At 37.6% G+C, this 25,152-nt stretch overlaps 1 protein-coding gene across 1 annotated transcript in view; it reads left to right on the top strand.

Annotated features, from left to right (window-relative positions):
* Nucleotides 1–25,152, top strand: part of MAN1A2 (mannosidase alpha class 1A member 2) — a 130,535-nt gene that overhangs the window by 34,709 nt on the left and 70,674 nt on the right. The window contains exon 3 of the mRNA XM_071433215.1: nucleotides 9,770–9,866. Coding sequence (XP_071289316.1) covers nucleotides 9,770–9,866 — 97 coding nt within the window. The remainder of the gene's footprint in view (nucleotides 1–9,769; nucleotides 9,867–25,152) is intronic.

The raw sequence follows: 25,152 nt of genomic DNA on the forward strand, positions 1-25,152 counted from the left end.
GTCTCTCATCTGAGCAAAGGATGAGGCAGCTGGGCTGGGCAAGAGAGGGAATTTTGCAAAATACCTGGAGGGAGGATGCCAGGAAGACAGAGGCAGGCTCTTTTCAGTGATTCCCAGTGGCAGGTACAAAGGCAGTGGGCATGCACTGAAACACAGGAAGGAAGCTGCACCTGAACATCATAAAGCATTGTTTTTTGTGAGAGTGGTCAAGCACTGGAGCTGGTTGCCTACAGAGATTGTGGAGTCTCCCTCCTTGGTAATGACTGGGAGTGGACAGCTTGTTTAAAATTACCCTCCTTGAGTGGGGAGGTGGGACCAGATACCCTCCAGGGATCCCTTCCAACCTCAGCTATTCTGAAGTAAGATGGTGTTTGTTGACTAAGCCTGTCAGCTGGAAGACAGCTTCTCCAGAATGTTACATGAGGGCACATGGTAAACTTAACAACTAAATAATAATGCTGTAGGTATCAGATAGATTGGGAAATCTGAGTTCTCTGGAGCTTCTGTTCTATTACTTGTTCTTTGTTGTGATATGCAATTGTGTAATTACACAGTGCTAATTATAAATGCACTTTTTAAAAATCAAGCTGAAAGGAGGTGTGCTGTCCACAGAGGTAAGGTAGAGTTATGAAGTGACTGACTGCCTGTACCATTCTTGCTTATGCAGTTTAAAAGCTCTTATTTTTAATGATATGGGAGGGCAAGGTGGTATCTTTCTGATAAGCTGTTCTCAACCCAGCAAAATTCTGGTTGTGTTCCTGTGTGTCACAGCTTTCTGATTAAAAAAAAAAGGTGGAGAAGACATTTAAACAAAAGTTATTGTGAAATGGACATCCAGGAAGTAGAGGTGCCAGAGTTAAAGGTCATTGAATAATAGAATGGTTTGGGTTGGAAGGGACCTTTAAAGGTCATCCAGCACAACTTGAGGTTCATTTGTGACATATGACACCTGTAGAAAGAGTTAAGTTTGGATGCTTTGCACAAGTGAGGAGCAAGTCTATCTGGGAAGCTGGGGATGTTCTGACTTGAGTTCTTTTGCCAGTGAACTTCCCTCATCACAACTTCCCGTTTATCCTCTTTTAAAATTAGAGTTGTAATATATTGCCTGTTTGAAGAGAAGGTAGGAAGTTAATTTATTTAATATTAGTGGAGGCAATGTCAGAAGCACTTACAGATATGTGCCAAGAAGAAAAGTGATTAAAATGTATTTTCATCATGGTCTCTGGATGATACTCTAGAGGCTGCTAACACTAGTTGAGGAGTAACAGGCTGTTTTATAAGCAGCAAAACTTATGGTTTCCTATGGATTTTTGACCTATATCCCCTTATACCACCCTCTGCTGATCATGCACTTGTTGCTGTGAATATCCTCTTAGCTTCCTATTTGACTGCATGGATTGCAGTGTGTTCTGTGCCTTCTTTAGAGCTACTGGTGTGCTAAATGCTGCCCCCCTGAATGAAGAAAGTGTTGAATTATAACTGCATTTGTCTCAGTCAGGGTACCAATTTGTATCAGTCTGCTTTATCTAGCCACAGATATTTTTTCTTTTCCTCAACACAAAAAGTAGAGTATCTGGTTCCTCCAGCTCTTCAAAATCAAGTGTGAAATTAGAAAAGGGATTAAAAGGCTACTGTAAATGTATGTGTCAAATGATGGATGTACAGACAGCAAGGTTGCATAAGCCTCATTCTTTTAAGAAATTGGGCTAAAAATAGTAAGTGTCCCTTCACCTGAGTTGTAATTTTTGTGCTTATTGAGGAAAGAGCTGTGTAGAAGAAAGAATTACTTAATCATCCAGAATCTTTTAATGCTACCTAAATCCTCTTTTCATAGTTACTATTCATACAACTTTCAGAGCTAATCTCATTTATTGTTTCTCATTGCAGTGTTTCTGATCTAGCCAAATAGGCTGCCTTCTCTGACTGGGGGACCTTTTATCAATATCTAAAACCAATTTAGAACAATTTCATTACTGCTGACACTTTACAGTCTTTGTTTCCCTGGTCAAATGTACTTAGACTTCTAGTTGGTTGCAATATCAGTTTGTAATAATCCATGCCTGTGAAGGGTTTTGCATTGTGTTTTGTAGTTCACTGCTCCTGACTCACATTTCTAGTTATTTCCTGAAACTGAAGGACATAATTATCATCACCCAACTTTTTCAGTATTTAAGGTAACACTCCCTGCAGTGTGAATGTTTGTATAAAATCCATACACACACATTTTATATGTAAGTGTGTGTGTATAAAAATCTCTTCGCATTTACACACGTGTATACACACACACACGTTGTTTATTAGTTGGTTTTGTTTGCACATTATTTGGATTCTCTATGTTCTGGGTTTTCCAATGTAATCTGACAAGTTGAGAACAGGTAAATTTGTTTTCATTTAGTTTCACTACACTCTTTTAAAGCTTATCTTAATTTTACTGAATTAGTAAAATCTGTAAATTAAGGATAAAATCTTTTTGATTGAGCCTAGTTGGTAAACTAGTTGGTAAACTAGTTTTCCATTTATATATTAGAATGAATATTGTTCAGTTGGCCCTTTGGCCAGTACAGGCATGTTAGGAGTGGCCCTGAACAAAGCTGTGCCCCAGCTTGTTGGAATGATTTTATAAAGAACTCATTTTACATTTGTTAAATCAATCATTTATGTCTGTGAGAAGCTTTGCAGCTTGGTGTATTTATTTTACTGGAATAGAAGAATGGAAATAAAACTCCTAGTGTGCAGCTTCATTTGCAATATTTCTGCTGCACATCCTGGATATGTTGATTTGATTCGTAACTTAAAATGCGCTACTCATGAAGAATGCAAGTTTTTGTTTGAGGCTATTTTAAAAATGAATCAATTTAGTCAAGTTGTAGAAATTACAGAATTCTCCAGCGCTCATGCAGTATTGGAAGCATGTTAAAAATTCAGGAAGGTGTTCATTATTAAAGATGTCTTTTTTCCAGATCATTGTGAGAAGAACCTGTCTTTCAACAATGAATTAGCACATTTGCAGTATTTAAAACTCATAAATGCAAATTAAAATCAAAGAAATATGGGAATATTTCACTTACCTGATATTATCAGCCAAACAAAAATGAGCAAAACTCCAGGTAAATTTCTTATCTTCAGAACTGGGTAAATCAAAGGACTCCATGAAATCTAATTGACCTTACTGCTATTTTTTTTTTTAATTTCCTATTTTTTATGCCATTTATTCCTGTGAAACAGAAATGCTGGTAGCAAAAATCATGAGTTACATGTAGATTGAAGAGATCTCTGTTTTAAATTACACATGATCTATTATACAAGTGACAATAGTGTGCTTTGAGCTATGGAGACTTTGATTGGAAAGCCAGAGCATCCTGTTATGTTCTTGTTAGTCATCTTTACATAATTTCTCCTGTAGTCCCCTCTGTGTTTGCTGGAGCAGCTCCATAGGATATATGCCAATGTGTTTTTAACATGCAGCTTTCCTGATGGTGTTAGCTCTCAAGTATTGATAGTAATGATGTGATTGATACATGGTCTGAGCTACTGGTAGTTGATGTGTAACCTCTCACAGTGCATTCCATTTAGTCAGAGACCATCTACATACAATACTGAACTACCTGAAACTCCCTACAGTTCACTCTAATTAGTTCACTCTAAGATTTGGATTCCTGATTTGCATCACTGGCATCTATTCTTATTTTCTGCTTTGTTACCAGAGGAATAGTGGCTAACAAGGCATCAGTTTTTGAAAGGGATTCAAGGGGAAACCAAAGCACTGCAGAACCCTGTGCCTGCTGAATGAACTGCAGATTACCAGAAAGCAGAACAGGGAATAGAATCACTGAGCATATAGATATGTATGATGTCCTGCTCTATTCCAAAGCCATAGAAGATCCCCAGAAGAGTCAACAAACATGTGAATAATGGAGAGATGGTTGGATACATAGTTTTAAAAAAAATATTTGACAAGGTTCACTGCTAATAGATGTTGAACTAAGCAGCCATGGGATGGAGGATAGTTTCTGTGTTTGCCTGGAAAACTGGTTAGAAGGCAGGAAATGGTGAGTGCAGATAAACAGTGCTGAAGGTCACAGAGGACATGTGCTGGGGATCCATGCTCTAAATTATACAAATGAATTATTTAGAGTTTGAAAATGGATGTGTAGTGGTATGACAACTTTGCTGCCAATGTGAAGAATTGCAGAAAAAACCTTATGGGACTGAGTGATAATCACTTTTTTTATTTCTCAGCTAAATGTAAAATGATGCATATTGGGGCTGGAGATGGAGAGATTCCAACTTCATGCTAAGTATGAAAAGCTGTGAGGTGACTTAGTACACTTGAGAATGAGAAATTGTGTTTTTTATAGTTCCTTGGAAATGTCACTGTAGTGCTTAATGGCAGACAGTGAGCAGATATTCAGCATTTCAGAGAAGGAGAAGAGAACAGATGAGGTTCTTTACCTCAGCCTGTGAAGCTCAGGTGCCCCTGCATCTTGTAAACTTCTTGTAGTTCTAGTCTTTCAGCTTCAGAAAGGATGGGGTAGAACTGGCAGGGGTGCAGGGCTAAGCAGATGATGGCTAAGCTTAGACTGATGCCTAAAAGGACAAGACTGGAAGAAAGGAGCTATAGGAACCTCTCTCTCCTGGCCAATGTGCAGCTGTGGTTGTTTACAAAGTTGATCCAAGAGGCTCTACTTTTCTTGATAGCACAGCACCAATCAATCTCGTGAATACCATATTCTCTTGAAACCATGATGATGCCCAAGGTCAAAAATACCTGCATCATCTTGGGTTAAAAATATTTAGCTTTCTTGAACATTTTTGAGCAAGGTTCACTGCTGCAAGCTCTCCAGATTTAGGCTCTTTACATCTACTGTTCCAGTTCTCACCAATCTGAAGGATTTTCCTATGTTATTTCATCAGGCATCTAAAGCTTCAAATATTTAATGCCAGCAAAAAGAGTTTCCCACTTTGCATCCATCTGATAAGTGATTTTGTTTTATTAATGGATTTGTTACCCGATTTGACAGTAAAAGAAAATCTAGTGTTCTGTGTGTTAGGAACATATTCCAAACAGACTTTTTCAGTGACAGTGTTTAAAAATGCATGACAGAGGCATGAACTGATGCCTAAAATAATTTCTTTTGAGATAGAGTTCCCAGAAATATAAATGTATGAGTTTTCTAAGTTTCATCAAAAACCTGAGTATACAAGGAAAAGATAATTTTTTAAATTAACATCCAACAGTAGGAAAATAGTTTTTAATTTTTAATCTGCCAATTGAGCAGTAATTTTGTCTAGCAAGTCCTTGGTTAATTTTAAAACAGAATTTGAAGGTGGTTTATATAAATCTCTCAAAATTGTATCCTTAATCAGAATACATTACTTTGAAAGCAAAACCTATTTGCTGTCTGTTATGCATGTTCCTGATGGAATGTCAGGAACCAGTAAATACAGCAGTTTGCCAGAAAATCGGTTCTTTTGCTTGTTTCTCAGGACTCCTACTTTGTTTGCCAGTTGTCTGTCCTGTTTTTAAGACTGGACAGGGGTTTTTGAACCAATCCTTACCTTGAATTACTGTTTTTGACATACTGCTGTAGTGGTAGAACTTCCTTACAACTCTCTTTTCAATAATTGTAGCCTTCTTTTATTGTTTGTCAAAAGACATCATTGCCACTCTGTCTTTATAAAACTTGTTTATAAAAATCTGATTTCCCAGTGACTGTAGGAGATTAGATCCCATGAACATGTTCTAAAGTCAGCAAAACCAATTAGATAATGGTGTACCTAGAAAAGCAGTTTCATTTGGCATGTCCTGCTTCTTGCTTTTCTGTCTGTCTTGCAGCAGAGTCCAAATTAGTCTTTTTTGTAGAATTACCAAGTTGTATTTACAGCAGCATCTTGCTGGTTGTTATTTCCATTACATCCCATAAGAAACATTTCCAAGATTAGGATGCAGCAGACCAATACCCCATGAATGATTTTGCTTTCAAAAGCAAGATCTGTCATTAATGGTGTCAGTTAAAAGTCCATTGCCTAAACTGCTTGTTCTCTGGTGGCCAGATTGCAAGATGTGTATATGACATGCCCAAGTTCCAATCCTTTCCTGTGACAAACTGCTATCAGGTATGGAAATTTCAGCTATGGAAATGTGTCTTGTGGTTTTCACATTTACTGATCCATGCTTGTAATTTTCATTCTACTGAGCCTGAGGTACCTCTCTTGAGTTCTTTAAGGGCTGGGTACATTTGTTTTTTAAATAGTTTTACCTTCTTGCTATTGTCTGTAGTGCCGATGTTCCAGTCAGTTCTGAGACCAATCTGTCCTGTTAAAGACAGAGCTTTGTTTTAGGAAAAGCCTGTCTATCCCTGCAGCTATTCTTCAGCATTTCCAATTTGCACTATGCAAACGCTACCTAGCGTACTCATAGAAATAATTTTGTTTTTCCAATCAGGAGTTCATGTTGTTTGTACTGTCTGAGCCAAAATGCCATCCTCAGTTAAATTTTGTAGCTGTCAGAGGCATCTGTCTTCTTGTGTCTCTCCAAAGCTTTCATGTGCACAACTGCTCCCAATGGTATAGATGTTCTGTCTATAGTATATAACATGCTACCTGTTCTGGCAGGAACAGAAACCTCCATGTTGTTACAAGATCTCTTGGCATATCATCCTTACAAAACTTAATACTGTATGCAAGAGCTCTGGGGCTTCTCACTTGTGTGTAATGTGCAGCTCTCTGCTAACATGATATCATGGAGTCTGCTTGCTTTGTGGTGGAGGAAAGCAGCGAGTTGAGTGCTGGAGTAACGCTCAGCATTCATCTGGAAACAATCAGTTGGCTGCTTAGTGTCATAAATGATTCTTGAGGACTTAAAACACCATATTCTTAGTTTTTGGGGCAGGCAGAGAGGCAGGACAGGCGTGTTTGTGGTTACCAAAGTAGCTTAGTCTCCTCAAAATATGATTTCTTATCTCAGTCTTAGTTGATGCAATCAACTGTGTCTTAGTCTCTTGTGTTGAAGAGACTTTCAGGTCTCACTAGTGTATTCTTAAGTTACTTCTGCTTTAATTCATGCATCCATTGAAATGTACTCCTTTTCAGTTTTTCTCTTAATAAAATTTTCTTAGGATAAATTATATATATAGAAACATCTTGTGTTGTATGTATTCTGTTTTAGCCCTTTGTAATTTGCATGCATTTTTTGGGTTTCTTCAGAATGAAATATTCTGTAATAAATTATGTACTTTCCCCCCAGAAGTACAGCGAGTTAGGACAGTGAAATATTCCACAATTAACATTCTGCTGTGAGGAAACAAGTTGTTCTTCTCCTGGACTTAGCTAGTTTTGGTCTGTTCTGGTATTTGCTATCAGAATGTTAATGGCTATTTGATTCTTCTTCATGAAATATTTATTTGGGACATCCACAGATCTCAGAAACCCAGTTTCCCTTATGTGCAAGCCAGTTGGTTGGATCTGCCTCGTCGTGGTCACGTGTTGTTTAGTTATCTCTCTGCTTTCAAACGCAGAGTGCACTGGTCAGTCTTTAGTTTAATCCTCTGGTTCTTTCTAAACCTTTAAGTCTGTTTTTCCAAGTAGAGCTTTTAGGACTGGCAGGATGCAGGTTACAGCAGGACCCTTCACAGAAGCCTTGGCTGTCCCCAGTCCTTAAGTCTACCCTGACTAGATAAAGCCTTAAGTAGCCCAGAGTGATGCCATAAGTGATCATGCTTTGAGCAGGAGGTTGAGCAGGAGAGGCATCCTGAGGTTCCTTCCCATATGAATGATGCTGTGAGTCTCGATTTTATGATAGTAAATTAATGAACAATTTTATATGGAAAGTTGTAGGCTTGTTCTAGATAACATTAGTGAGAACTCTCAGAGGAACTTCTGTGCTTACTGCCTGTCACCAGGTTTTTATTGGGTTTGTCACGCTGCAGTTTTCTTACCTGTCAAGAGAGGGTCCCTTTACCTGATTCATCTTGATGTTTCAGTAGCCATGAATTGGCCAGTTTGGTAAGTGCTGTGTAAACACTAAGGAGTTTGTGACTGCTAAGGAAATGGCTTTTCTCTCCTCTTTTTCTTACCCTGCTACTTCATGGCGCTAAAAGAAGTTCTAGAGTATTATGGCCTAATCAGGTGTCAAAATCAGTGCAAATACTAAAAGCAACATGTGAGTTGACTTTGAATGACAAAAGGAGTGGGACTTTGGCATCTTGAGAGGGGCAGCTGTGCTTAGGTTGATGCCAGTTTAACACAGAAGTGCTCCCCAGCTTCTTGGGCCTGTGGAGGGTTCAAATTTATTGTCTAGGCATGACTTAACAGGGCCATGGGAAATTTGGAGGCAGCTTGCATTTAAAGGAATTATGGCTTTGTAGTTTGGGTAGGGGTCTCTTGATGCTTGTAGGGAGAACAGAAACTTTGTTTTCCATGTCTCAGCAGGCAGTTTAGATGCAATTTGAAAGATGCTGACTTCCACTAAATTTTGAATTTGGTGGGAGGAGGAATATGAGAGGTAGTAAGAGGAGAGATGTGAGGTAGTGCTGGTAAGGCAGCTGGCTGCACTTCATTTTTTAGCCAGCATCTGCTTGTTCCTTCACATTTTCTGTGAGTATGGTGACTGTCTGATTAAAATAAGAAAATTACAGTCATGTAAATTGTAGTGAAAACAGATGGCCTTGCCTCAGTTTCTTAAATGGTAAGTATTGTTCTGTAAGTTACATTCACATAGTTTCTCCTCTTAGAAAGCATTTATCTGACTTGTGAAAATCATGATTTTAAGTCCTATACATTTTCTTGGGGGTTTTGTTTATATTAACACTATTTTAATGCCATTTTTTAAATGAAATATAAAATAAAATATGTACAATGTTGTGGTTACAGACACATGGCTGTTCTAAAGGTTTCTTCTTACTGTTCTTGTGTCTGGGGCAGTCAATGTCTTTTGATATCTAATTTCTTCCTATTACTTGCTTTTATCTGTTTATATACTAATAATATTTATTTTTTTAAAACTGCATTCACTTTGCAATTTGGTGGCTGCTGAATTTCCAACAAGTAAGGAGTTTGAAGAGTTTTAGCAAATTCATAAAAACATTGCTTAGTGGCTCATGTGCACAACTAGTCAGCAAGACCTTTTGGGTTTTTTAGATGCAATTTTCTTACTAGGTAGTGGAAATATCTGTTGAAAAGCTAAATGTTTTGTGTAGTAAATATTAATAACATTATACTGCTTTGTTCATTATGCTTTCTAAAAAGCAAAGCTTTTGGCATTTCTTTTGGTAGAGGCTATATGACGGTACATCTTTGTCAAGTAGGTGTTGCTAATGAGAAATCTGTTATGCCTTTTGCAAAATTGTTGATTCCTACTTGGATGTACCAGTGTAAATGAATCCTTTTTATGCTTCAGGTATCAGTAGATATATTTTTCTTTTAGTTAGCATCTTAAGACATTTGCCAGTGTTTTACAGCAATTCTTTACACTTAAATGCATTCCTTATGCTTACATTCTTAAATGTCTGTGCATATCTTGAAGGAAAAGAAAGAACAAGAAAACAACCTAATGCAGAGCATTAGGATCTGTAGCTCAAGTCAAATAGGCCTGAAATTTTTTCTGAATTTATTCATGCTGTAAAATCTGATTTCTGTAACAGATAGAAACAGTGACAAAGTATTAGTCAGTGTGCTGGGATGCTTGTGAAGATGAAGTTTCAAATAATATTGCATTCATAGAGAGTAGTTTTATAATGTAATCAAATCCTATTTTTTTCCTGTTTCTTAGATGATGAAGCATGCCTGGGACAATTATAGGCAATATGGATGGGGACATAATGAGCTCAAACCAATTGCCCGGAAAGGACATTCCACCAACATATTTGGTAGGCTATATTTTCTGGTTTGTTTGTAATTTTTTTATTATTATTATTATTATTTCTGTCCATGTATCTTCTTTGGAAGTCTACCTGAACTTTCCAGCAAACTCTGTTTTAATAAAGAATCTTTCAAAGTGTGAGTGACAGAAATGTATTATTTCAGTGGTATTTCATTGAATTACTTTATTGACCTATCCTGTTGGGTAGTATGTTCTTATTGTTGCAGAGGCTAAGCTGTGTCTATGTGCACTGATGCTTTGTGTGCGTGTGTATATATATAAATGAAAGTCCTGATGCAATCATGGTTATTTTTTGGTTATATTTTGAGATGCAATGAATATAAATGTGTTGGGTTGTTTTTTTGTTTTTTTTTTAAACCCACCTCATATTGTCTAGATCTTTGTGTTTAGTTCCATGGGAAGCATGGAAGAGTTTGAGTTGGAGGGAACCTTTTGAAGATTATCTAGTCCAACCCCCCTGCCATGGGCTGGGACCTTCCATGAGACCAGGTTGCTCAGAGCCCCATCCAGCCTGGTTCTGAGCATTGCCAGGGATGGGGCACCCACAGCTTGTCTGAGCAGCTTGTGCCAGTGCCTCACCAGTGGTGCTTAGTGCAGTGCAAGGGAGAGAGTGAGCTGAGTGCAACACTGCAGCAAAAGGCTGCTTCCATGACAGAAGGGCATTTCTTAGGTACCAGGACAGCATCGTGTAGTACTCTTAGATACTTTATCTTGTACATAGGCACTGCCATAAGTTTCACTAAGAAAATCTCTTCTGCACTTACTGTGATTTAGTTTTATGTTATGATTAATTGATGGTTTTCCTTTATATTTTTTACAGCTGATGAAACTGGATTTGACAGGGAAAAATCTTTAGTGTTCACCTCTATGATCATGTAGTCTTTGCTACTTGCAAATCTGTTGCCTAATTTGCCATGTGTAATTCTAGATTAGCCTTGGTTTGTAACCCAGACTCTATGAAGTAAGTTTTTTCCTTCATGTGGCAGAAAGACATTTTTATGATGTTTGTTTTTAATGTGACTGACATGATATTTTGAAGCGGTTGCGAATTGCAATTTCACTGTAGTCTTTTTTTTCATTCCTCCTCTGCTTACTTCTAACATGTCTGCTAATGAGTCTGGAGGATTTCTGCTTTTTTTTCTTGGAAAGATTATTCTTTGGAGAGCTTATTTTTAAAATTTTGGCATTGCTTTCTGAAAGAAATTGCAGGCCTTGTCCATGCTGAAGTTTCTGCTCCTCTTGTTCCAGCTAACTCTAGCAGCCAATGCCCTACATGTTTGTCCTTTTAAAATCCAGATGCTATTTTGTGCCATTTAGTTTTTAGCCAAATCATGTCATGATTGCTCTATTCAAGGCTATTTCATATGAAAAACTTTTCTGAAACACATAATCTTCAGCATATATCAAGTCTAAAATAGAATCAGCTATTGTTCATTTGGTGGATGGTTGATGGGGGAGATGTGTGTGTGGAAATTGGTCTTTGTCAAGGACTGTCTTAGGCTGTATTGTTATTCCAAGCTCTTTACCAATCTCTATTACCCCTATTGACATGATTCCCAGCAGTATTTGCCTTTATAGAAGGGTTGCTTAATTTTTTTTGAAACCTCATGCTAGTTTTAATAAAAAGATGCTCAGCAAAATCTGTTTTTATTATTCATCTCAAAGATGATTTGATCCAAACTATTTTCAGCCATTACTGCAATCTACTGTGCTTCCATTTCAATTCCTAGCACGTCTGAGAGATCCTGCAAGGAGATGGTATCGCTGGTTGAATGAAAGGCAGCCCTTTGCATGAATCTTTGGGAAATCAGGTTTGCTGATAACTCCCAAGTGAGGTTAAACACAATTCAATTTGGAAGACAAATAAGTCATTAGTCTTCCCTGTTGGACTCCACTTTTGTCTAAAGCAGTGTATATCTATATCTATGCCAAGGAGAACACAAGTGTTTCTAACATTTCAAGGTCTAGCAGGCTTCAGTCTGGGGTCAGAGAAGGGCAGAGGAGGTGGCCTTCTCTGCTTTTATAAATCTTAGTTTTGAGTAATTAAAAATATAAGGAAGGATAAACTTTAAAGCAAGATGCTCTATGCCTTGCTGAAGCACGCCAGCAAGGATGTTTATGGGCTTCCTCAATTATTAGTTTGACTTTTATGACAAAACATGGTAGGGTTGCTCTAGTTGGCCTGCAGCAAGAAACTCTTGCCAGTCTTTTTGAAATGTCTGACTGTAAATTGTAAAGGAGAGTCTGCTAAAAATACTGTCTTTCAGACTGTGTAGTTGGGCAGTATCTTGAGTAGCACCTCTTCCACAGCTGGGTCACAGCATTAGTAGTATGGTATACTGCTTTGAGAAAGTATGACTGGGAGTGGGTGAACTTTTAAAGATATTTACGTTTAGATGATATATGAAACAAACCTTAATAGGTTCTCTCTTGGTGAAACGGGGTGATAACTGCTTTTGAAAAGGCTGGCATTTATTCCTACCCTGTAAAATGAAATATAAAAGTCAAGGAAAAGGTGCAGCAGAGAGGTGTAAATTTTCTTTCCAGTTTAAATTTTTATTTGCAGCTCTGCTGAACGTTGTAGCAGAGAAAAAGCTAAGAATAAAAAGTTGGCCTTTTTTGTTGGACTGCTTAAATTGGTGAAAAAATTTGATGGCAGCTGCAGGGTCTTGTTGCAGAGGGGGTTTGTTGGTCAAGTTCTCATTAGAACACAAAGGGTAAAGAGGCTGATGGAAAATGATGCATGTAGGATAATGAGCAAGCAAGCACAGCAAACACTGAGCTTGCTTCAGGAGGGTTTCTGAGTTTAGCATGAACCAGAGTAGTTGATGGTATTGTTGGATTCTCTCCCTGTAATGAAATCTGATTGGATTTGCTTTTGAGGATGAGAATAACCACCTGGAACATGCTGTTTGAAGATGATTTGTCTCTGATGATCCATAGGTGAACATCTCCTGAAAACACAATCAAAATTATTTAGTCCTGATATGCTTCAGAGTTTTAAACTGTATGTGTTTGTATCCAGTATAATATGAACTAATTACCGTTGCATAAGCTGTAAGGATGCTTTATGGTGAGTTAAATTGAGTAGTTTGTACTAGTTAGTTTGTATCAGTCTTCAATCTGTGTTTTTCTGAAATATGTTTATTTGAGAACCTGAACTACTATAAGGAACAATATAAAGAAAATAGACAATTCTTGGGCAATTTAGAGCACTGTCCTCACCAAAACTAAAATTGTGGACTGTCATCTAACCTGATGCTTTCTGAAATGAGAGTTCTGACATTTGTGGTGTGTTTTATTTTGTTGTTTTGGGGTTGTTTTTTGGTTTGTTTTGCTAATTTTAATTATCTAAAAATAAAGTGAAGATGTGCAATTTGTCAAGTAATAAGTACATGGCAAAGTACTGATACAATTCTTGCAAAATTGAAAACTTCCCATATTACTAGCTGTGCACTTCTAAACCTTATATTTGGATGTGTTCTGTCTAGAGGTGAGCTGCTTTATATGAAGATGATCTGGTAATGCACATAATCCATAGACAGTTATATGTCTAGATATGTTTTGAAGGGTGTGGCAAGATTTTAATAGTGATAAAAAGTTTTAAAAGTTTAGAATTTGTGGATGCTTGCATATACACGTGTCTCTTCTCATGCACAAAGATTTAATAAAGTGATTATTTTGTATTTTGTCACACTAGAGCTGTCTCATGCATTGATAGTGCTTTCATGCCTCTCCTGTTCTCTCACCTCACGCAGTCATTACCCGAGCTGCCTGCCAGCTCTCTCTTGGGATCCTGTCTTCTAAGGGGGAAGAGAGAATTGTCAGTGAAGTCACATTGTGATTGCATTTGTGGTACCTGGTAGAGCCCCAAGGCTGCAATGCAGTGCCTTATCTCTTCCTTAAAACTTGACCAAATAAATCTGTCCGCTCTTTTATGAAGAATTTTTTGTCTGGCATTTTAAGTGTCATTGGTGAGTGAGATATGTTCAAGGGAATAACTCAAGGATTCAGGTGGGGCAGCTCATGTGTTGAATATTCCTTGATATACCAGTGGACTACTTGGTTTGTACCACATCATTGAGCATGTCCAGCCTCAGCCTTTTGCTGCCAGTGCCACTGATGCACGCTGGTGACATGGGGGAAAGTTGCTGAGGTGACTGCCCGGTGCCGCAGCAGCGTAGGAAGCTCCTGCAGCAGCTCCTCGTGTTGCTAAGCAATGGAGATCTGACAGTGCATTTCTCCCTGTGCCGGGGAGCAGGAGCAGCAAAACATCCCAAAGAAAATGCATCTGTCACACTGCAAGGATGGGAGGCTGTTGCAAGAAGGAGCTGAGTCAGGCACAGGAGCCTGCTTTTCCAATACCTTTGACAAGTACAGTATAGCTTGGGAGAGCAATGTGATTTCTTTGTCCACTTTGTGGTTCCTGAAGTGAGGGGTGAATATTTCTTCTAAGCACTAAAAGAAAACACTGTAACAGAGTTTTTATTATTATTTACCCTTGGAAATACTCTTTAGTTTATAAGACATTTTTGTTATCTGTCCTTGTGGCAGTTAGTGGGCTGCCTGAGCTGCTCTGACATTATCATCTGCTGTCACCTGATTAGTTGTAATTTACTTTTGAAGTTCACATTAATTGTCAAGGGTGTCTGATTTAGTAAGCCTTTTGTATTTTCTGGTTTGTTCGTTTATTTAGTTTTTAGCTGACAAAATACCTGTTTATAAACAGTATGGAGACAAACACTTTTCCTGGAAACAAAATAGATTATACACTTTAAATACTGTGGAATGACCTTTTAAAAATATGGTGGAAAACTTCTTGTGTCTTCTCACTGTAAAATCCTAATAAAAAGACAGATGGAAATCACAGCTTCTGCTCAACATCCTTTTTCTGTGCATGTGTTCAGCCTCTGAATCCATGTAGAGGATAAATGAGCACAAAAAGGGACTGTGGGTGTATATGTAAACAAAAATGTTCTTGACTATATGTTATCTTGATAAACAAAAGCCTCCTTAGTGAGCAGTAGTTCCTATCTTTTAACTGTACATGCACAAGTAATTTAGTCATTATTGCTTTTTTCTGTGGCAAATGGAAGGGGAAAGAAAATCCATTCTTGCTAACTAGGGAAGAGAGGTAATTTCACAATGCAAATTTCAGCCTAATCTCTGTATTTCAGGTTCGAGTCAATTTTAAAATAAATGGAAATGGCCTTAAGACAGGCCTGTGCATCTGTGTCCTCTGCAAACTCCATAATGAGTGATTACAGCAAGATAATGTTGAATTTTATAAGTACACTGGATGTGTATTTTTTTGGCCAGTAAGACGAACTTTGAAAAGATAAAATTTTGAGAAAGAGCATAACTCTTGAGCTGCTAGCTTTACTTGAAACTAGAACAATGTTCTAATATCAGAAGAAAAGTTCCTTCAGGTCAGATGACAGATCAAACATGATTGTTACTCAGTGTTCAAAAATTGCTCACAGCAGGTACCTAGGGAAGACATGTAAGAGCAGGAAAAGCTCATAGTGAGCTTGTCTCAGAGTACTCCACAGCCTTACAGAAGTTTGTATAGTGCTAGTGCTTCTGTGGTCAGAGGCAGCAAGTTTTATTTCATCACTTCTAGTTTATTTTTCCTTGATTTTGTCCAAACTGCTTTGGAGTCTGGCCAACCTTAAGAGCAACATAGCCCATTATGAGTGGTTCCATAGTTTGATTTGATATTGTGTAGAAAACTTTTTAGTTTTGAAGGCTGCTCGCTGTCCTGGATTACTGGTTTTGGTGTTGGAAAAAAGAAGTAAATCCATTATTCATCTCTTGCTTGCCGTTCATGGGTTTGTAGAACTGCCTGTGCCCTCAGTCGTGCATGGAGAGTCTTAGCCTATTTATCGTGCCCCTGTCCTGCATGGAGAGTCTTAGTCTATTTATCTTACTTACATTTTTCATACCTAATATGTTGTTATTTTCTTTCTTTGTATATTTTCAAGGTGGTGGTTTTGGGGTCTTTTTTGGTCTTTGAGACGAAGACTAAAACTTTGCTCCGTTTTCCGTTTTGTCTGCTGTTCCTCTCCTAATAATTGTATTCTCTGTCTTTTAGGCTCCTTGTTGAGTCTACAAACACAGTACAGAGGGTACACAGTACACAGAGGGTAGCATTTCTGCAATAGCATTCCTTTTGGAAATCCTCATCCACTGTACCCAATGATTTATGTTATAAATCTAATGTTATAAATATTTTTAGTTATTTCATATTTAAGCTTTTGTCCAACCTAATCATTTCAGTAGTATCCCACTGGTGATTTTACCTCACACTGATGGCTGTTTACACTTATCCCATTTCCTATCTTTTAAACCATTATTTATCTGCACAAGAACAATTTTCTTTTACTGGGTGGCAGGTCAGTTTTCTCAGAGTTTTGTTAAGGGGTGGTCTCACATCCCTTCTGTGTATGTTCTCTGTCAATATGCAAGTTCACTTCTTAAAAAGACTTTAACATTGATGCTAAGACAAGACTTCCCTCTACAAAATTTCTGACTTTTCCTTAGTTTATCTCATTTAGAGCTGTTTTTTGATTGATGCTGCCAATTGGGCAAATAATGATTTGTTAACACTGTTTTGCTTCACTGCAATGTGCATCGTGCTTATTCAGAATATAGTTGTTCTCTGAAACTTGCAAATTTGTGCAGACAGGATACAATCTGTCTGTGCGTTCCCTCTTAAGTGTTTTACAGTACTGGTGCTGTAGATAAAAACAACTGCTTAGTAAGAATGTTTTTTGAATGTCACTGATATTTCATCAAACTGTCAAGTGTGCCTATGCATATTAGGAAAACAGGAAAATTCACCACAAGCAGCTGTTGTCTTGTTCTTTTTAATAATACAATGTTCCTACTGAATTCTTCTCACACAGTTTGTGTTAGTTTATGTACAGCATAATTAGGGCAGTTGTACTCAGTGACTTTTTTAAGTGTCTGAAGCAATTATGTTAAATCCTATTCAGAAGATTGAAAATTCTGCTTTAACCAGAAAATCCCACAAAACGAACAAAAGATGCACAAATGCAAAGTGAAATTAGATAAACACACCTCATTTCTGTAACCTGCCTTGTAGGATAGTGAGGTAAACATCTGCATGAAATGGCAATGAAAAAATTAATCATGCTAGAGTTCAGGGCTGAGGCTCAGAATTTTGATTCTTCCCAATAGCATTCTCGTCTGTTCTTCTCTTATAAACCAGATGGTTTGCTCTGAGGAAAAAAAATTGTTTCTTGTTGGAAATCTTTGGACTTAACTGTCAGTTTATTTTGAATTGTGAATTATTTAGGTTGTGGGAATGCTATTCATGAATTTAAACTTTTTTCCTACCTTTTGGAATTGAGAGCAGAGGGTATAATAAGGAAATGAAGATAAGGCCATGCAGCCTTGTTTTGGACAGTGTTAAAATATGAACAGGCATGACAGCTGAGTAAGAATTAGCATTCTGAGCTCTAAAACTAAATCTGCTGAGGACAACTCCATGGGCATGTGTACGGTGAGGGAGTCAGGTGTGGGTGTGCTTTGCTGCCATCTGAAGCCAGCAGATGTACCAGGCAGCTGGAATTCAGGAACTGCTCAACCACGTGAGTGGAGCACTGTGCTTGTGCCTGATACACTGCTACTGTTCAATCAAGTTTTGCACCCATCTGGTGAAGTTCTATGGCTATCCCACTGAAAATCTGCTCCTCTTATGCTGTTCCAAAGAAAATTTAGGACGTGGTTTGGACCAAAGTGTGTGGAAGTGGCCCAGATATAAAGATAGAAAAACTTGTGTGCCATGATGGCTCTTAGGTGGCTTTTTTTTTTTTTTTTTTTTTTGATATGCCTTTTCCTACTGCCTAGCTGACAAAGTAATTTAGCTTATAATTATCTGTGAGAGCTTGTATCTTGTCTTGGAAGACCTGTACTTAGCTTGCTTTATATAAAGTCACACAACTATACTCAAGTCCAGATAACATCTTGTTCTCTTATTTACTCTCAAATATTAGTCTTGCTTTGCTTGCCATGGTGTTTAACTGATTGCTGCCAGTGTTTAGGCTCTTCATACTTCCAGGCCATCATTCACAGATACTTTTCCCTTCAGTCTTCCACTTCCTGTTTTCTTAAAATGGGCTTACTTCAGATCTATATTTTTGATTAGTTTTGATTGACTGCTTTGTGTATACAGCAGATTTGCTGTCACCATTCACTTTTCACATGTTATTCTTGCTTTCTTTCTGATGTGCTTCCATGGCCTCCTTTGTACTCAATGCCATCTTCTCTCCCTCTTTCCTTTCCTACTCTGAAATTCATCCTAACCTTTCTCTCCTGACATTGTGGCTTTCAGTTATCACCAAGTCTTAACCTTCCACTAACTCATATCATAGTTCCAACATTAATCTTTATTATGGTCTCCACACAGTCCTCCTCCTGTGTACAGTAATAGAGTTTGGTCTTTGTGCTTTAAAAATAAGAGAACAAAAAATATGGAGGAAATTGGATAGAAATGTAGAAAATTGAAATGGTCTGAGGATATTCAGTCTTTGTACTAGAGGGACTGCATTCAGCTCTTGCTTGCATGAATTTTGAATTAATTTGAAGGGCCATGTAAGATTTATGGAGCAAAGTAAAGCAATCAAGTGAAGAGCAGCCAAGAGGAAGGTTTATTGCAGTGTAGATTTTTAGACAAAGTTTTAAAATTCGGGTCTTAAGAGCACGGGTATTCAGGCAGCAGTTTGTTGATTATTAACAAATACTAGCAGGTCCAGTTTTTAATAGGTTCAAAGTCTAGCATACAATTCAGTGTTCTACTCCCATGACTTCCTCAGTTATGAAATTAAGGAAAGCATTAAAATTGATCATTTGGTATTCTTTATATGCTAAAGTACTCTATTGTCTGGTACAAAACATTAAGACCTCCTTTTCATGTTGTCTATTATCAGCAATTTAACAGAACTAAGCAATCAACATGCTTATTTTTTTGTTCTGCTTTTTTAATTAGTCTAAAATGTTAAAGGCAATTGGTTTCTTCATGGATACTTACAGGCTTATTCATTGCATTTTATGACTGAGCTGAAATCATACACTGCAGTTTTGTATGAAATGTATAGTTTCATTGACTAATTTTGAAGCACTTGTTTTCTCAGTGAAATTAAACTCTCTTGTTCAAAAGTTTAATTAATTTTCTTAAACGTTATCTTGTTCCTCGTGAGTCATTAAGATATTTTGCAAGTGGTATGCTTCAGTAGTGGCAGCTTTATTGCCAGACTCTCATTAGAGATACAGAAAATTGTTGATAATTGTTTGCTTTTAATTTTCATGTTACATATTTTCATACTATGTCTGTAATTGTCTGTCACATCAAGAAATTCTGTTGCTACAATCTGAAAACTTGAATTATTTAAATCTTTTGGACTAGAAATTGGTGTATTTTCTAATATATAGTGCAGTCTTGCCCAGTATGTATTTTTGAGCCATTATGAATCTGGGCAGACAGGAATAACAATAACAAGTATATTTATTTTCCTTAGGATTGCAATAACTCTGTTTTGAATGTCAGGCTGAGTTTATCAAGGAAGCATTTTCTCTCAGTTGCTGGGAATTAAAATAACTGCCTATGTGAAAAGTAACTAAACTTTTACCTTCAGAGTGTAACACTTCAGAGTGTTGAGAGAGTATATATTTCTCCTTGGGGAGGCTTTACATCTCCTCTTTTGTTTCTGGAACCACTGTGGTGGAAAAGGGAGGATCTGCTTTATGCTTGTCTACACCCCAATGGTTGGATTGCTCTGTCAGTAGTGCAGGATCAGTCTGAAGCTGAGGTCGCCTGCTTTAGTGGAGATTTATCTTAGAAATTACGGTAAATTATCCCTTGGAGCTTTGGTCCTCTTACATTCCTTTTGCAAGCTGATCCTGCCTCCATCCCGAAGTAGCTTCACCACCAACCAAGCATGTTCTGTACCAGTAGGAGTAGGTTCAGCTTCCACTAAGTGATGTCTGTACAGGGCCCTGCAAAAAAAAAATCAGATATGAAACAGGCTGAGACCAATAGTATTTCTGACACTATTTCTGTTTGTATCTTATGGTTCTGTCAGTCAATGTGACCATCCCATTGGCAATGGGAAGCTGTTTTGAGAATGAAAGCTATTTTCTTGCATCTAGATCTCTAGTCTTTGCACATAACTAACTATGGATTCCAGCTTTTTATTGCTTAGGAAGATAAGTCTGCTTTCTAGAGTATAAAATAATTTATTTTGATTGCAGGGATGTCTTAACACAGAGATACTTGCTTTTGTGTGGTGTAGAGACAATTGTCTTCAGTAATTGCCCAAATGCTTTTAGTGTATCTAACTTCTTGTTCTTTCTCAGTCTTGCAATTTCCCTTAGCTTTCTTCAAAATGTAGCTGCTGCTGATGTCTGCAGGCTATCCTTGCCAGGGAGAATAAGAGTCTTTATTACTGTTATTTATTCCTGTGTGATTTTGTCACTGGTTTAGGAAATATGAAAACCCTATCTTGATTGTAAATGGACTGATGAGCATCCTGCTTTTGGGTGTGTCATCTGCTGTCTTTTTTGAGGAAAAATAAAATGCTTCCTTCTCAGTTACTGCTTGAGGTAGAAGAGTAGGAATGGTTACATGTATCTATTAGGCCTATTTATATGACTTCTTTGTATTTATATGATTTCTTTGGAAGCAGAGTGGCCTCAGTAGTTTTCCGCTTAGGCAGGTTTCCTTGATTTCGTAGCAGCAGTGTATATTTTGTTAATGAGAGATCCTTTTGAGTAGGCTGGATTTCCTTCAGGTTTGTTACTCCTCTAGCAAGTCTCTGGGTAAATGCCAAGTGTGCTGTAAGACACACACACACTTGTGGTACAGAGGTGTTGGAGCACAGGCAGAGGGAGAAAGGCTAAGAAGGAAATTCTCTCTCCAACCTAATGCCTTCCCCTGGCTTATTCACTGTGGGGATGCAGGGGGGCAGGAAAGAGAGCCTTGATGCTGTGCAAGCACTGCTCAGCAATAGTCAAAATTCTCGTGTGTTTCCAACACTGGTTTAGTCACACATCCAAACCCCACAGCACCATACAAGCTGCTGTGAAGAAAATTAACTCGCTCCCATGCAGACTCAGTATCCATGCTCAACCCTCCACTTGGGCCAATGAAAGCTCCTATGGAATTGTTTTAGGAGAGGTAATGAGATTTGTGTGTGGTGTATACACGTTGAAGTAATGAGGTGGTTTGGGTGAGATGTTAAATAATCAAAGTTTCTGTGAAGCACCTGTTTGATAATTGCCTTTCAGCTTAGTGCATGACTTCAGTTCCTTGGTGCAGAGTTTTGTCATCTTGTTCCTTATTTAACTTGTCTGTGTCTCATATCTTTAGTCTTTTCTGTTCATAATTGATCTATGCATAGTTGATCTATTAATATATTTTCTCTAATACTTCACTGCTTATAGTCTCTTCTGCTTCCACATAATAAATACACAAAGCAACCCTGAGCTGATATAGCTGATATCAGACGTTCTAAATCTGATTCTAAACTTTTTTCTTATGGTATAATGAACATGGGCTATTTATTTTCTTCATATTCATTTTGTTGTGGAACACTTGACAGCGATCTATCTCCCTTGTACTTTGATAGTCTCTTGTGAGACTTTCAAATGGTACTAATAAGCCAGTTCTTCATCTAGTGCTTTGGCATACTGAAAGAATTTTAGATAAGAAGACCATTTTTCTTTTAGAGGCTGTGATATTTACACTTAGTAATATTATTTGCTAGAAATTTCAAACTGTAGTTTATGTGGTATCAAGTGAAGGAATTCTTTGACTTATCTCAAGAAACTGAAGTCTATCTAACTACAAATTTGAATTACCATTTTGCAGTCCTTTGGAATAATACTTTTGCTTAATGAGAGTGTGCATGATTTTCTTAATAGTTCAGCTATTTCGCTGCTAAATTCTTTCCATTAGCTTATGATGGATATTCTGTTTTATTTAGAAGAATGGGCATTGCATTCATTAGGCAAACTTCATTAAATTTGGAGCTCAATCAACTAGAACTATAATTATATGGAGAGGAAACTTCCTAATCTGACGTTTTTAAAACGGAGCCTTTTTGGAATTGGTTATTATCTTCTGTGACATGATAGCTGAGCCTTTGTATTGAACAGAGGCAGACCCTGGGAGGAGTGCCTTCAGCTAGCAGAAGTGTTATTTTCTATTATAGTTTAATTGTTTTATAGGCTTTTTTCACCACAATGAGACATCTGCTCCCTCTGTATGTGGAGCAATAATAGACTGCTTGAAGTGGTAGCAAGAAGTATATGCTATAAACTGTTATCTCATCATTTAGGGTTACTTTATGGCTCTTCAAATGATACCTTCTGCAGTTTAATTCCAGGAAGGTTATCCCCTTGTCCTTTCTGATCCAAAATTTATGGATCTTGGCATGGCTGTGAAAGAAAAAAAAGGAGCATTCTCTGTTATGAATGGAAAATGATTTCACTTTGTGATTTTAGATGAATGGTTTCTATCAGCATCAGTAGGGGGAAGCACCACTGCCTATCCATTTCTCCTTTACCTATAGCAGCACACTGACCCTAGTGCAGGCTAGTGATTGGAACACTTGCTGTTTCTTCCTTCTTCAGTTTTCAGTCTATGCCTTGCTGGAAGTGCAGTACATTTTAAGATGAAGAATGTCACTGCTTGTTTTGGTCAAGCTGTAGATACTGAAGAATTTAGTGGAAGGTCTTACTTAAGAACAAATTAAGAATGACATCCTTTCCACATAGTCCTTGAAGAAAGAAGCTGAGAGCTAATTTTACTCTCTGACCAAGCATCATGTAGCCCACAAAGAGTTTTAAGTTGTACCTGTCTTACAGTATGGAGCAGCCAAGGTGTTAAATGTGTATTGTTCTGAATGTTGCATTATGTTCAGTTCTGCCCTGTATTCTTGTAGACACAAGACTTCTGAGTGTGAATTCTGAATTTTGGACTTTTCCATCTCAATGCCCATGAGGAAGGAATTAGCTTGCTTCCTGCTGCCTGAGTGACACTAGAGGAAGAAAACTGAGCAGACAATCTGTTGCAAAATTTTGACTTGTCATCTCTTGACCTATTGGAAATGTTTTCACCCAAAAGGATTTGAAAATGCAAAGATTGTTCTTTGAGTCTTCCTCAAGGAAGAAGTACTCATGTGTAGAAAAAAGAAAAATAACTCAAGTTTGGTTGAAATAGTCCGCTTATATGAAAAAAGAAAAACTAATAATTTATTATAGGTTGGGATGTATATGCTATCCTTAAGAGATTGGGATATAAAAGAGTTGAGCTCTCACGTGGAGTATAGAAACTATAACCACACTGATTTGTGCCTCAGAAACAGGTGCCCATCACTGCTTAGGGAAGAGGTACATGAGAATAGAAGAGGCTTTTCTCAGTAATGTTTTGTTGGACATTCATGGTTCTAGAAAAGATAAACATAAAAGGTGAAAGAAAGGAGTGTAAAGGCAGCTGAAATGAGGGCTTGAACAATGTATTAGGGTATGGCCCAGACAAAAATCTCAAAGTGTGCCTATGCCTTGAATTGACTCTTAGGGACAAAAAGTGCTGAACAAGCCAGTTTTATTGGGCTGCACTTGTTTCTGTGGCTGCAAACAACACCAAAGGATCTGTAGAAGTGGGTTGTAGGAAATCCCTTTTGGAGCCTACTGGTTTAGGTGAGATGTCTGTATATGGGATTGAGGGCTCACTTTTAACACAATGATAGTGAAAGCAAATTTCTTGTCTGTTTTTGGCGAAGTCATATTTTTTAGTCATTATGGGATGCTCTGGGGAAACATTGAACACCTTTGATCAGCTCTGGAGAGAGCTCTGTTCTGTTCTCTCTGAATTCATCTATTGGATTTATGTGCACATAACAATGTTATGTGCTTTTTAATTTCCATGGCCCTTCTTTTGTGTCTCTGTGCAAAGAGAATTCTGTGAAAAAGGTTATTTAAATTTGTGGTTTTGAAGATAGTTTCTTTCTTGTCTGGCAAGTAGATATTCTTGCCCCCAACATACTGCTCTCCCATATTGTTGACAGTGGAATGTAGTTCTGAGATTCAGAAAACTGTGGAAGATTGTACCGTGGTGTTTGAAGTCCTTTGGAGTAGGTGTGAGGAGGTAGCGTTGTGGACAATGACACACCAGGCCATTTCCATGCAACGTGTTTTCTGCATCCCTTGCAAGCTGAAGAATACGAGAGCTTACTGATCTGATAACCACTGTGTTTAAGTTGGAAAGTTTTTACTTTTTGAAACTACTGCAAGAGGAACTTCCAGGATTTCCCAAGACTTACGTATCCCTATTTGTTCAAACACTGTGTGTATTTGAAAATTTTATCTATGTGATTTAAATAAAAGAACAGAAATTACTTTGAGTGTGTTGTGGAAGCTGTATAACACATTCCAACTTCATGTAAAAAAAATACTTTGTCAGCTGGTACTGAAGGTAGTCCTTGTGTCATGGTCTTATTTGCATATTTTTGAAGTGATAAATTAGATAACTGTCACATTATGCTTTTGAGAAGGTGCTAAGTTAAGTGCAGTGCTGTGGCTCTGCTCAAAGCAACCTCCACTTTAGCATAAGCAGTGGAATTTGTCATTTGGCTGAAGGTGTTAAACCTTACAGTACTTGAGCACCCCAGTGAATTCATTTTCTGAGAGTTATAGGTATGGCTGGTGGACAATTTGTCAAGGAATTTGTCTTTAATTAATCTTGCAAAAGGTAGCATGTCCGAATCTGTACTTGAATTTTCTTAACAAACACTGCCAACTTCAGGCTTTCCAAATCTAATTGAAATTAATTAAAAGCAATGCATGGCTATTCTTTAAAAATTAGTTGGTGGTTACTTTGTCGTGGATACTGTTGTGTTTAATTTTTATTATCTGGAGAAAGAAGTCCCTGAAAATGGAATTAAGCTTTCTCAGTCATTTAGATGTGTGAAAGAAACACATTGGGGATGATGGCTTCATTCAATTACTGTTATGTTTGAGGGGAAAAAATATAGCTCTAACCATGTGAAAGTCAGAAATGGATGAATAAAAACTACCAAGCAGGAACACTGCTGTAGAGATTCCCATTATGGGTGGAAAGCACATTAAAAGAACCCTAAAATGGACTTGTCACTAGCGTCATTAAATTGCTAATCAGAGTTTACAAGAGTTTATAAACCAGAGTGCAGTGGTTTATAGATTACAGGTATGAACAGTGAAATTTGGCT

The sequence above is a fragment of the Agelaius tricolor genome, unplaced genomic scaffold (assembly GCF_023055355.1).
Source record: "Agelaius tricolor isolate 1412-34295 unplaced genomic scaffold, bAgeTri1.0.p SCAF_9, whole genome shotgun sequence".
NCBI classification, from domain to species: Eukaryota; Metazoa; Chordata; class Aves; order Passeriformes; family Icteridae; genus Agelaius; species Agelaius tricolor.